The sequence below is a fragment of the Carlito syrichta genome, unplaced genomic scaffold (assembly GCF_000164805.1).
Source record: "Carlito syrichta isolate Samal-C Ts95f unplaced genomic scaffold, Tarsius_syrichta-2.0.1 Scaffold315831, whole genome shotgun sequence".
In the NCBI taxonomy this organism is placed as follows: domain Eukaryota; kingdom Metazoa; phylum Chordata; class Mammalia; order Primates; family Tarsiidae; genus Carlito; species Carlito syrichta.
In genome coordinates this window covers 171,667-185,816 of record NW_007259927.1, presented here as the reverse complement: position 1 = coordinate 185,816, position 14,150 = coordinate 171,667, and the positions used below count along the sequence as shown (strand labels likewise).

At 34.7% G+C, this 14,150-nt stretch overlaps 1 protein-coding gene across 5 annotated transcripts in view; it reads right to left on the bottom strand.

The window, feature by feature from the left end:
- Nucleotides 1-14,150, bottom strand: part of TRAPPC8 (trafficking protein particle complex 8) — a 119,465-nt gene that overhangs the window by 84,212 nt on the left and 21,103 nt on the right. For all 5 annotated transcript variants that reach the window (XM_021706643.1, XM_008073380.2, XM_021706642.1 and 2 more), the window contains exons 4-10: nucleotides 13,482-13,656; nucleotides 9,737-9,890; nucleotides 7,912-8,005; nucleotides 6,705-6,958; nucleotides 6,323-6,438; nucleotides 5,464-5,614; nucleotides 977-1,077 (exon numbers count right to left, since the gene is read on the bottom strand). In XM_021706643.1, coding sequence (XP_021562318.1) covers nucleotides 977-1,077; nucleotides 5,464-5,614; nucleotides 6,323-6,438; nucleotides 6,705-6,958; nucleotides 7,912-8,005; nucleotides 9,737-9,890; nucleotides 13,482-13,656 — 1,045 coding nt within the window. The remainder of the gene's footprint in view (nucleotides 1-976; nucleotides 1,078-5,463; nucleotides 5,615-6,322; nucleotides 6,439-6,704; nucleotides 6,959-7,911; nucleotides 8,006-9,736; nucleotides 9,891-13,481; nucleotides 13,657-14,150) is intronic.

The window sequence follows — 14,150 nt, the reverse complement described above, 5'->3', positions numbered from 1 at the left end:
TACTGGAGGCTCCAGCGATCCTTCCACCTCAGCCTTCCAAGTAGCTGGAACTACAGGCGCACACTACCACACCCGGCTAATTTTTGATTTGTTGTAGAGATGAGGTCTCGTGAAGTTGCCCAGGCGGGTCTCGAACCTGCGGGCTCAGGCAATTCACTCATCTCGGCCTCCCAAAGTGCTGAGATTACAGGCTGAGCCACCAAGCCTGGCCGAAAAATAACTTTTATTATGTTAAGTCTCTACTCAAATACTTGGTAGTTTCCCATTTACTATTTACTACATAAATCTTAACTACAGCTTAATAAGTTAAAGTTCCTCACACTGAGTTATCTCTAACCTTCTCTCCAAATTTATCATCACTCCTTTCCATATACACAAACCCTCCAATCTAGCCATTCCCTTTCACCAGTAATGCTGCATCTAAAACATTATGCCTGCCAAGCACCACCCTGAAACGTCTTTACAGTTATCAAATCCCAACCACCTTTCAAGGTCTTTTCATCAAACATCCCATGATATCTCCCCTGACTACTTCTGGACCAGTTCATAGTCTCCTTACAGGTGGTGAGTCCCTATAGAGTGTCAATACAACTCACTATGAGGACAAAACACTTTTAATTTTTTTCCCCTGGATTATTACCTAACTCTTTGTGTTTTGCCTGTTTATCGAAGAAAAATCAAAATGGCTAATTCCTGGCTTGATAGTAGTTAAGATCAGAAATGTCCTCAGTGTAACAACATACAACTTCAACATTACATACAACAAATTCCTAACCACAAATCCAAACAAAATAGGAAAGCAAAAGAGTATATAACATAACACTAATTTTTAAGAAAATCAACTCAACTTATTTCTGATTTGTTAAGTGGACTTGGGAATTCAGGCACGAAAAACAAAGAATAGTTTATATCTACTAACATCAAAGATGCCAAATTAATCTCCAACTGGACAGAACATAAATATACAGTCACCTACTTGCAGATATCCCTGTATGTCTGAATTGCTGTATCCATGTAATGAGCAGGGTATGGCCTAGGTGCTCCTGGCTGAAGAAAAGCTGACACTGCTGCCATTTCCTGAAGGAAAAGATATAATTTATACTATTTCAAAAGGAGAAATATTCTTATAGTCTAGCATTCACGAAGCCTAAAATTTAGAATGAAATGTGCTGGGGTTTTACTGTATATGCATGTATAAAATTCAGAGCTAACAAGGACATGAAAATATATTTATATAAGCTCTTTTTTCATCTTAAAACTCTCTAGTCAAATTCCAAAGTCATCCACTCAGCATTTAAATAAAATTTCCAAAAAAGCCTAGCCAACACTTTGGGTTATGGTATATATATAGTACATACTACCAAGTGAGCACAGATTAAGATTTCTGCTACCAACTCCTCCCTATTTTTCCCTAACCCTCAATGAGTAAGGAACAGAACAATAGTAGGATCACACAGCGAGAACAAAATGAAGTATATTTCTTTTCAATGTATTGCCAACAACCATATGAAAACAGAGCTCACAATAGCTTGTACTATCAACATATTCTAATTATACACTCTAATTTATATCTGATACCATATAAAAGGTACAATTTTCTAGGACACATTTCATTTTAAAAACCCAATCTACTGTCAATGCTTAGAACTTCAGTTAATAATTTACATAACATATAATGATGTGAAAGGATTTAGTAATGTAGATTAAAATGTATGCTTTTGGTTCTGTTGGTAAAATATCCTACTACATCCTTACTTGTGCTCTCATGGAAACCAAGCTTTAGTACAAGCTTTGCTATAAATAAACTGGAAATCTTCACAAACTGGGTGGATTGGGGATCATTAATGCCATACTCCACTTTTTGTATTTCTCTGCAACATTTTTTAAAATAGAAAGAAAACCACATAATTAGCTAAAAACTGAAACATGACTAAAGCCTTTAACTTACATTTCCATGACAATATGAACCATTTTTGTTTCAGAATACCTCTGTATCCTCAGTATACAGGAGTGCTACTCCAAAATTTACTGAATAAGCTAAATACAAATACATAATATCCATGTGACAAAATATTGTACAGCTCTGAAACATGTTTTCTTAACTAGTTTATATTTTAATTACTATAATACAGAATATTCATATAATTCTATATTTTACAAAAACTATATTGACTACGTAGTATACTATATTGTACAAAAATATATTTTATTTACTATATGTGTATTATATTACTACATATATGTACCTTATTAAAAATATACTAAAAAAAAAACTTGTTAGAAATATATACCCCAAATTTTAGTGATTCTTCAATTTTGTATTTTATTTCACTTTTTTGAGTTGGAGTCTCACTCTGTCACTCAGGCTGGAGTGCAGTGACACGCCTACCGGTCACCGCAGCCTCGACCTGCTGGGCTCAGGCAATCCTTTTGCCTCAGCCTTCTAAGTAGCTGGAACCACAGGTGTGAGCTACCACGTCCGCTAATTTTTTAATTTATTGTAGAGACGAGGTCCCACCAAGTTGCCCAGGCTGGTCTCTTACCCCCAGGCTCAGGCAATCCTCTCATCTTGGCCTCCCAAAGTGCTGGGATTACAGGCTGAGCTATTGCACTTGGCCAATTCTTCAATTTAATTCTGCAGTAAATAGTAAATCAATATACGGGGGGACCCGAAAAACCCCGGAATTTATTTATAAAAAATTGTGCATTTATTCTTACATGTTTAAACTTTAGCAACCTTAAAAGTACTTTCCATTTGATATAAAACACCTATCAAGACGGTTTTTCCACTGCTCAAAACAGTTTTTGACCTTGTCAATTTTGATGCCTTCTGGTGCTTCTACTGTTTTTGTTTCACCTCTTCCACACTGGCAAAACGTTTTCCTTTGAGGACTTTTTTCATTCAAGAAAATAAAAAAAAGTCGCTCAGGGTGAGATCAGGTGATTAGGGAGTGTGGGACACGGGATCATGCTGTTTTTAGTCAAAAACTGCTAAAAACTCAGTGCGATGTGGGCAGGTGCACTCATAAATTACCCATCATGAAATGGGCAAACATGTTCAAACAATATCCAAAAACAATTTACTGAAGCTAAACGCAGTCTCTCACAACAACACTAGCTGGTACAGTGAGGCCAATGGGATACCAGAACACTTATTCAGCAGGGGAAGCCTGTACTACAAGGGGCCCACTCTCCAAAAAATAATTCTGTTTTTTGGGGGATATCCCCCTCGTACATCAGAACAAAACTAACAATTTCTACAGATACAATGAGAATATTCAGAATGACCACCTTAAACTACTGTACAATCTTTAACAATTACGTTGTTTTATATTCTATAATGGATTAATACATTTTACAAAGATTTTCATCAAGAACTAATCTAACTGCCAGTTAATTATGATAAATTAAACTACAAAAAAATTGTATGATTTTTACCTATATATAAACATTCAACTTGCATACATTATATAAAATTTTATAATTACAAATTTATACCTATACTATAAGGAAGTAATAATAACATTATTTGTGATTTTGAATTAGCTTATATTGGATGATTATAATAAACGATCAGCTGATATCTAACCAAGGAAAATACATTTATATTTTCAAATGCTTATTATGAATAAAGTATATTTTCAGTTTCTAAGGAAGGCTTTTAAAAAGTGGTTACTTTTTTCAGTAAAAAATATTAGAGAAATAGAAAGCAATAGTAACATAATTTTGCTATTTTGGCTTTATATTTGAAAACGGTCTATTTTAATTTTATATATAGTATTAAAATTAATGTAAAATAGATTCCATTTTTTTTTTTTTTGAGTTGGAGTCTCACTCTGTCGCCCAGACTGGAGTGCAGTGGCCGCTCCTGGCCACCGCAGCCTCAACCTGCTGGGCTCCGGAGATCCTTCCACCTCAGCCTTCCAAGTAGCTGGAACTAGAGGCACGCGCTACCATGCCCAGCTAATTTTTGGTTTATTGTAGAGATGAGGTCTCACCAAGTTGCACAGGCGGGGCTCAAACCTGCAGGCTCAGGCAATCCACTCACCTCGGCCTCCCAAAGTGCTGGGATTACAGGCTGAGCCACCAAGCCCGACCAGATGTATCTACGTGATAATTACCAATGAACTGAAAGTATTTAGAGTTCTTATAAACTTTTGTTCTCAACTTGTTTAAAGCTTACATGTTTTTTAAAAGATTAAATAGAAAATAAGGGTGTTAGTTTTACTCTTTTCTAAACAAACCAAATTACATATGTATTTTTTTAACAACTTTTCAAAAACATTTAAAAGTTTTAGGCAACAAATATAGAAAATTCTTCTGAACACCTGGGTTTGCTTAGAGATATTCAATAACCTGCTTAAGATGAGAGACTGACTCACACCAAAGTACATGTTCTTGACCAATATAAAGTCACACATCAAGCAACTTAAAAATATTTTTCAGGGTTTAAAAGAATCTCCTAAAGAAAGGCTGGGCATGGTGGCTCATGCCTGTAATCTGAACACTTAGTGATGCCCAGCAGGGAAGATTGTCTGAGCCCAGGAGTTTGAGACCAGCTTGGGCAACACAGCAAGGCTTGTCTCTACAAAAAAATCATCTAGGTATGGTGGTGACGTGTGCCTGTAGTCCCAGCTACTTGGGAAGGCGGAGGAGGGAAGACTGCTTGAGTCCAGGACTTTAAGGCTGCAATGAGCCATGATTGTGCCACTGCACTACAGTCTGGGAGACAATTTGAGACCCTGACACATACACACACAAAAAATCTTTATACTTTGAATATGACAAAAAATGAAATTCAAATTAAATTTTGAAAACTGATGCAAAAATTAAAGGTACTAATCAAATATGGAAAAATAAATCCTCGGCCTGGCCTGATGGCTCACGTCTATATTACTAACACTTTAGGAGGCCAAGACAAAAGGACTGCTTATATCCAGGAGTTTAGGATCAGCCAGGGCAAAACAGCAAGACCCTGCCACAATAAAAATGAAAATAAATACATAAATAAATCTTAACATATGACCATCTTCTAATGAACTAGTGTTTTTTCTTTTTCCTTCTTTTCTAAGAAACTTTTATTTATTTATTTTACTTATTTTATTTGATTTATCCTTCTTTTCTAAGAAACTTTTATTTATCTATTTTATTTATTAAAATTTTATTTATTTTTAGAGACGTAATCTAAGTTGCCCAGGCAGGTCTCAAGCTTCTAGGCTTAAGTGATCATCCCATCTCAGCCTCCCAAGTAGCTAGGAATACAGGCGTCTACTACCACACCCAGTAAACAAACTAGTCTGAGGGAAGTCCATCAACTCAGCATAAAGGAATTAAAAATCTATAAAGCACTGTGTGCTATTTGAGTACAGCTTTATCCGTAAAGGTTTTGTTTGGTATTAAGAGAAATTTCTAAATCATTTTTGGTAGCAAAAATAAAGAATCATAATATTATAGAATACCAACCAAGGCACCAGCTGCATAAAGCATTGCTTGATCATTAAGAAAATCTTTCTTTGCAGTATGATAACAACTATAAGCCAAATCATAATGCTGCACCAAAAAACATAAATCAGCCATCTTTCTGATTTGAAGCTCTGGTGCTTCTGGTGGATACCTGTGAATACAGAATAAGTAAAGAAAATAATTTATAATTTATGACCTCTAAAATCATTAAAATTACAAAATGTATAACAAGCTGCCATGTTCTTCCAGAACATGAGGGAAACCGATCCTGTTTTAAAGGAATTCTACCTTCCAAGAAGACGGTTATCTCTCAAAAATATCTGGAAACAGAAGGTTCCTTATTTTATTATTTATAGCCCTGGGAACTTCTCAACATCAAGCAAGCATTTTCTCCACAGTCAAACTATGAAGTAAGTGATTAATTCCGGGTGATTCACTTTAACATACAACCAGGAAAAGAATTAAAATCCAAAATGGATTATTTGCATTTTCCCTTAAAACAGGATTTTGTATAAAACAAAATTTTCTAAATACATGCCTTATCTTAGATCACTAGGTCATTATATTTTAGAAACAGAAGAGTTATTAACGAATACCTAATCTAACTTTATATTTTTACAAATAGGGAAGCAGACTCAAAGTAAAATGCCTTTCCTAGTTATTTATTTTTAGATGTCCAACTACTTAGTTCTTTAAAAAAAATTAATACAATTTAATTACAGTCATCATACTTATCTACCTGAGTTTTGACCAATACGAAACTAAGAAATTAAAGAGACAGTTATTTTTCACAGATATTACACAGTCAAACACTAGTCAGAATTAAACACAGAAAAAGCAAAAATGATATTTTACTCACAGCAATCCAGATGTATTTTTCAGCTCATTAATGCTCTTTTCTGGAACTTTACTGCCACTAAACCATTTCTTAGTTGCAGAAAATAGAGATCGACTCAAACCTTTTCTTGATATTAGCTTAAAGAAAAATTAAATATGTTCACAAATATGCAGAATTTATTATTTTTTCACTAATATAAAAAAATTTTAAGTAACTAAAAAGCTTTAATAGTGAGCAAATGTTCATTTTAATAACACCAGTTTAAAGAAAACTGTCTAATATGCTGGCAAAATTCTAGTGAAAACAAATAAATTTTTTCTAGGGTTAAATAAAATTTCATCACTTGTAAATTTACTATACATTTACATTTTAAAAATATAAATTAAAAAAAATTAAATCATACCTGATCGTTTAATTGCCTAATTGTTTTCTCAATATGTGGCAATAGGCCTCGAAATGTAAACTCTTGTATAAATTGTCGAATTCTATCATGATCAGTAAGTGTTAAACATGCACCATGAATTATTCCAGTATTTCCTTTCTTTGTTTCATGTAATGAAGCTGATTTTACATGATCTGGACCATCAATACTGTTAGAAGAGTCACTGGTTTGGTCCAACTGAAGTGGGTGAACTCTAAAGTTATTTGGTAAGCCATCTAATGAAAAAGAAATCTTTCTTTTACTCTCACAATGCAACATAAAATTGTAATAATACTACCATACTGCTAAAGAAAAAAAAGGAAGAATGTTGAAAGCCTTTATTTTTCTGTATATCTTAGAAGTCCAAGATACAGTAACATTAACATTTCCTATCCCCAAATTAAAGGGCTTGAGTTAATATTTGTCTTGGTACATGTAACAGAAATTTTAAAATTCATGTAAATCAGGAAATGAAGAAACATACAGTTTCTAAATAATATAAAGAATAACTTTTACACAGCACAACTAAGCCATAAGAAAAATTATAACAAAAACATTTAGAACTATCATTACCAAAACTGTAGTTGAAAATACAAAAACAAGGCTCATGCCTATAATCCCAGCACTTTGGGAGGCAGAAGTGAGAGGACTGCCTGAGCCCACAGGTTTGAGACCAGTCTGGGCAACTTGGCAAGACCTCATCTCTATATTAAAGCAAAAAATTAGCCAGGAGTGGTGGCATGTGCCTGTAGTTCCAGCTACTTGGAAGGCTGAGGTGGAAGGATCACCTGAGCCCAGCAGGTCGAGACTGCAGTGGCTATGAGTGTGCCACTGCACTCCAGCCTGGGTACAGTGAGGCTCCAACTAAAAAAAAAAAAAAGAAATACAGAAACAAAGTTTTCAAAATCATGCTAATTTGTAAATTAATGCTATGCATGACATCTTCCCTGCTTTCTACAAAGTTTTAAAAAATAAATCTCATACATTACTTTTATAAAACAAATTTTTCAATTTCAAAAATAATCAAACTCAAATGACTCAGTAACATCTTCAGAAGAAAAACTAACCTGTCCATTATCTTTTTGCATTATGAAAATTTCCCCCATCTTTTATCTATAAAAGTTAGCATGCTTTGACAACAGTACATATTTTCAATCAAAAGAGAAACTTAGAGAAAATATATCAAGACCTTTGACTTCGTTATCTAATCCATCCAATGAAAGCAAATTACTATCAGAATTCTTATTTGAAGTTACAATACAAGGACCATCTTCATATGATTCCTATTAAAATAAAATGAAAGCAAATTAGCAGCTATATTTAATCAGATTTAAGATATCACTGTATCCATTAACAATCATGGCTGCTCTGCTATTGGCCTCATTTATTTGCTACAGTAAGACTCTTTTCTTCTAGTCCACCAAATTCTTAACTTCTTCCACGAACCTTTTTCTATCACTCCCATCCACACCTACTATATTATTTGTATTATTTGCTGTTTTTTTTCTTTTTTTGAGTCAGGATGTCACTCTGTTGCCCAGGCTGGAGTGCAGTAGCACAAACACGGCTCACCACAGCCTCAAACACCTGGGCTGAAGTGATTCTCCCACCTCAGCCTCCCAAGTAGCTGGGACTACAGGTACACTTCATCACACCTGGCTAATTAAAAAAAAAATGTTTTTTTGTAGAGATGGGGTCTTGCTATGTGGCTCAGGATGGTCTTGAACTCCTGGCCTCAAACAACCCTCCTGTTTCAGTCTCTCAAAGTGCTTGGGATTATTATAGGCATGAGCCACCACACCTGGTCAACACCTGCTATATTCTTAAACCTCCTTTCACACTCAATCTACTACTCTAATTCTTCTGAATTCAAATTATTTCTGTCTCAATTTACATGTGATCTGTAGATTAGATAGATACACACAGGTATTCATACAGGCAGATACACATGCCTTTAGAAAGGAATAATGGCAAGAGAGATGGACTACTAGAGTCAGGCAGGGCAAGAAAAAGGGATGGGTAAAAGGATAGAGAAAGAAAAGTAAAGCATTAGATCAGGGGCTAGATTTGATAACCTTCAAATTAACGTTGGGCTTCTAGGATTCTAAGTTACAGAATTTCTGATACTTCTGTCTTCTGTAATTTAGAATCCTCAAATTGGACAATCTGATTATGTTTCCCTTCACAGCCTTAGAAGGTTGAATTCTAAACTGAGTTTTTTCAGTATTGATACTAGCATGGTCCTCTGAAAGACCATTCAAAAAAATAAAATTCCTCATTTCCAACTAGTTCTTCTTTACTCAGAGACTTCTCCCCAGCATTATTTTATGGAAGGTCAACAATTACTTCAGGACTAAAGTCACTAGAAAACCAAGATAGTACTATAACTAGATTAAAAATTCTATCTAAGAAAAACAAGGCAAACAGATTATCAAATAACACTTAATTAGAAGAACAAAAGTTACATAAACTATTACAATTGACTTTTTTAGAAGCATATACACAGTATTTAATTATACAAAATATAAATATATTTTCCCCTAAGGATTCCTCCTCTGAAATAGAAAACAGTAGACTCTTGACTATCTGAATTAAGCATAGGAACTTGGCATTTGAATACTACCAATATTGTACCTTAAAAAGTTGACAGACCATGAAACCTTACACCCACCCACTTAAGCCAACAGACAAGAATTAACATTTGTCTAGAACTCCAGTTTAAAAAAAAAAAGAAGGAAGAAATAACGATTCCTGAAAGTTCATAAAGAAGAGAAATCAAAGGGAAGTTAGGGAGAAAAGCCCACACACCTAACAAGCATGAGCTCTAAGAGGTGGCCATAAGAGCATGCTGAAAATGTAGGCAGGCAACCCTGGAGCTGTGGATAATAAAGAGCCAACTGTGAGTATTTGTAGTGAAGTAAATGGACATTCAGAAATTATATTTTCTACATGTCTAGCCTATCTAATTCAATTCTTAATGTGTAATTCACTTTTCATTTTTTTTTTATATATACCTGGTTTTGAATACTACTTTTCTGGAGATACTGACTCCAAGGATCTGGTATCTGTTCATCTGATGCTCGATTAGACGCTCGAGAATTAATTTTAAGTAAATAGCAACCCTGAGTTCCATATTTCTGTTTCATTTCTTCATAAATTGATTCAGCTCTACAATAAAAATGGAAAAAAGTTTATAGTAAATGGGGAGCAGATCGTAGGCAATAGTAAATATTAAAATAATGCAAAAACAAGCCCTCCAAAAAAGGCAGAACAGAAAATTAGAGTCAAATAATTAGAAAATTAAAACAAAAATCATGATCCCAATTGAAATTTAGCTAGCTTAGAAATCACCTTAAGGCAGAGTTACCAAAGTGTGTGCCACAGAACAAAGTTCTCCAAGATTCTCCCATATGTTATTCAAAGAGAGAGTTCTGGTGGTCAAACTAGTTTGGGGAAACTACAGTAAACAAACCAGTATCTTTACAGCAGCCCTCTTTTAAGGCTTCCATTTGTTAAAATGTGCACTGTGCAATTTCAAAGAGCAGCTTCAAACTTAGAGATCAAGAACCCTCTCTCAACCATGGGAACTAGTCTTCAGGAAATATGACTTTAGGAAATTCCATCTTAGAGGATATTTATTGATAAACAAAAGAGCTAAGACTCAAAAGTACAGAACCAATAAACCAAACAAGACATAGTTCAAAGGAAGAAAAGGAGGAGAAAACCGAACAAAAGTAGTCAACGTATTTATTACATAAAATCCATCCCTTTTCTTAGCAAAATTTATAGTAGCTGGATCTATGAACTTATATGCAACAAACCTCAGATATAACAGAAAGCATTCTAATTTCCACACTCTAAGATATAATAATTAGGCTGGACACAGTGGCTCACACCTATAACCTCTGCACTTTGGGAAGCAGAAGGAGAGGATTGTCTGAGTCCAGGGGTTCAACACCAGCCTGAGCAACATGGAGCGATCTCATCTCTACAACAAATCAAAAAATTAACTAGGTGTGGTGGCGCACGCCTGTAGTTCCAGTTACTTGGAAGGCTGTGGTGTAAGGATTGCCTGAGCCTAGCAGGTCGAGGCTGTGGTGACCATGAGCATGCCACTGCACTCCAGCCTGGGCAACACAGTGAGACTCTGACTCAAAAAAAAAAAGAAGATATAATTATTAAACTTGTTAGTTGGTGATGAGAAGATATTTAAATATGACAGCGAGAGAAACAAACAGTACAAAATAAGTAAAATGGAATTTTGGTCCACAGAGTTACCATAGTTTTTTTGTTTTGTTTTGAGTTAGAGTCTCACTCTGTCACCCAGGCTGGAGTGCAATAACCACAGCCTCAACCTGCTGGGTTCAAGTGATCCTTCCAACTCATACTTGGTCTCCAACCTGTAGGCTCAGGCAATCCTCTCACCTCCGCCTCCCAAAGTGTTGGGATTATAGGCGTGAGTCACTACACCCGGCTCATAGAGCTAACATAGTTTAAATGTGCATTTTTCAGTCAGTCAACTATCTGGTGCCCCTCCCCCACACACCTCAAGAAAACCTTAAAGTATATTTAAATGCTAATGCCATGTAAATAACAAGTCTAGCAAACAACTAAGTTATATTATACGCTATAAAATTAAAGCTGGATAAGCAAAGTAGTTATCAAAAATTTGTATAAATACACATAGAAATATATGTGTATGTGTATACATCCTCAAGGGCAATAAACCAATTTTACCATTTTACCAATGTTACTGCTCATTTTACCAATGTTACTGCTAAACATAAGAACCAATGACCTAATACTTCTGTGACTACTTAAATATCCACTGACAACCACCGAATATGGAAGACAGGCTCCATATTCAACTGATGGAAACCAATTTTAATAGTCATTTCAAATTAGTCATATCTATACAGTATACTTTACAAAAGGCTGCAGTCATTTCAAAAAAAACCTAAGGACTAACCCTCAGAGTAATTCTTTGGTTCTTCAGAGAATAAATTATTTAAAAAGATGATAGTTTGTGCTCAGAACAAGGGCAGGAAATTATTATTAAATTACATATCCTAAGTAGCACTAAGATAGCAAAACAATAGTTTGAAACAAAATATTAATTTGATCCACATCTTGAAATAAAAGTCAAAATGAAACCCCAAAGTAAAATTACTGATAATGTTTATCTCATTTTTCAAAAATTTATTTCATTTTTAAAGACAAGCTATTCACATATCCTCAAAATAAAAGAACTACTGCAAACCACTAATAATGAATTTTAAAGAAAACATAAAAAAATAAACGTTTGGAAATTGTGAAAAACATCATGGCTAAAAATATAAAGTGGCAAGAATGGACAGTGAAACACGAATTGCCTATAAGTAAGAGTCAGGCAGAGAAAAGTTAGAGAAAAACTGGGGCCAAAAAAAAGAGAAATAATTATATATAAAATAAGATATAACAGTTAAGAACTATAGGTGTAAAATGATAAGTGTTTTTGTACACAGATTGTGTAAGAAATTAACATGAAAAAGAAAGCATGAGTAATCACTGGAAATCTAACATAAAATGACTTAGCCATTGAACAAAACTCCAAATAAAAGATAAAGTTAAATGTTTATCAATTTAAGTTCACATTATAATACATTTCTACTTTCCTTTCTTGTATTAAAAAAAAAATCTAAGGCCAGGCATGGTGGTTCACGCCTGTAATCTCAGCATTTTGGGAGGCAGAGGCGAGAGGATTGCCTGAGTCCAGGGGTTTGTGACCACCGTGGGCAACTTGGTGAGATCTCATCTCTACAATAAATCAAAAAATTAGCCAGACGTGGTGGCATGCACCTGTGGTTCCAGCTACTTGGAAGGCTGAGCCAGAAGGATCACCTGAGACTCACAGGTCGAGGCTGCAGTGACCGTGAATGTGCCTACTGTACTCTAACCTGGGCGACAAAAAAAATTTTTAATTTTTAAAAATCCCAAATTTGAGTCAGAGAAGTTCAAGGGTACTATTAGGGTTTTTTTGGATGTGCTATTTAGGCTTTGAGGATGGAGGGGGCCACGTGCAAGGAAAAGAGCAGGCTACAGAAGCTGAGAGTGACTCCCAGTCAACAGCAAGAACCTGGGTACCTCCACCCTGTAGCCACACAGAACCGAATTCTGCCATCAATCTGAATGAGCTTGAAAACTCATTCTTCCCTAGACTCTCCAATTAAGAGCCCAGTCCAGCTAACACTTTGTTTTTAGCCTTCTAAGATCCTAAGTAGCAAACTCAGCCCAGTCCGTCAGAACTTCTGACCTAAAAACCATGAGTTAACTAACTCTGAGTGCTGTTTTAAGTCATTATGATTGTGATAATTTGTTATATCAGCAATAGAAAATGACTACATGAATAGATAAAATGTGATATATCCATACAATTTAGTACTATCAGCAATAAAAAATATTGATGAACACAACAAAATAGAAGAATCTCAAAATAATTATGCTGAGTGAAAGAAGTCAGACCAAAAATAAATAAAATTTTAAAAGACTCAGAATGGGGAGGGTGAGTACAATGTGTACAGGTGGGGGTGGTGGATACAATTAAAGCCTAGACTTCTTCCCCCACTATATAATGTACCCATGTAACCAAAAACTATTGGTACCCCCTAAAACTACTGAATTTTTTAAAAAATGGAAATCTAAAATATAAACAATTCATCTCCAAATTCATGTTAAATCATTTAAAAGGAAAATATTTAAAATTAAAAAAATAAAACTTACCTCTGTTCATCTCCTGCACTTACATCATGTAAAAGTACATAATACTTCAGTGTATTTGGTATAAACCACTTGGGGTAAGAACATTCATTGTTGTGCTGAATTCGATGCTGTTCTTGTGACAACTTTGAAAACTGTTCCACAGGTTCAGCTTCGCTAGATGATGCTACCAACATACCTTGTAAACCATATTATTAAGGTAATTATCACTTATTACTCAATGACAAATATGCTATTAAGGCAAACCTTAAGGAGATACGCTCTCAGCTAAAAAACAATCCATCTTCATAGGTTTACACCACAAGCACAAAATAATTTCTCCAACACTCCAAACAATTCAAGGTTCTAAATTTTACAGACTTTTTATTGACAGTTTTTAGGTCACTAACTACTTGATAAGGATATTCATAAAAATTAAAATGGAGAATATAAAAATTGCATCACTATCAACGTAAGAATCTGCTGAATCCTGCTCCTCTTTGTTCCATCTCAGTTCAGTTTTTTACTATAGCCTTCCTCTTAACTTTTCTCTGTAACCTCATTAACAAAATTAAAGACCACAATCAACAAAGGAGGATGACATCCAAAAAAATTACTAAAAATATGTTAAACTGTATTTAAATATAAACCTTGCTGATAAACAGCTAATTCTCAGGCAATTAGCAAAAGCAG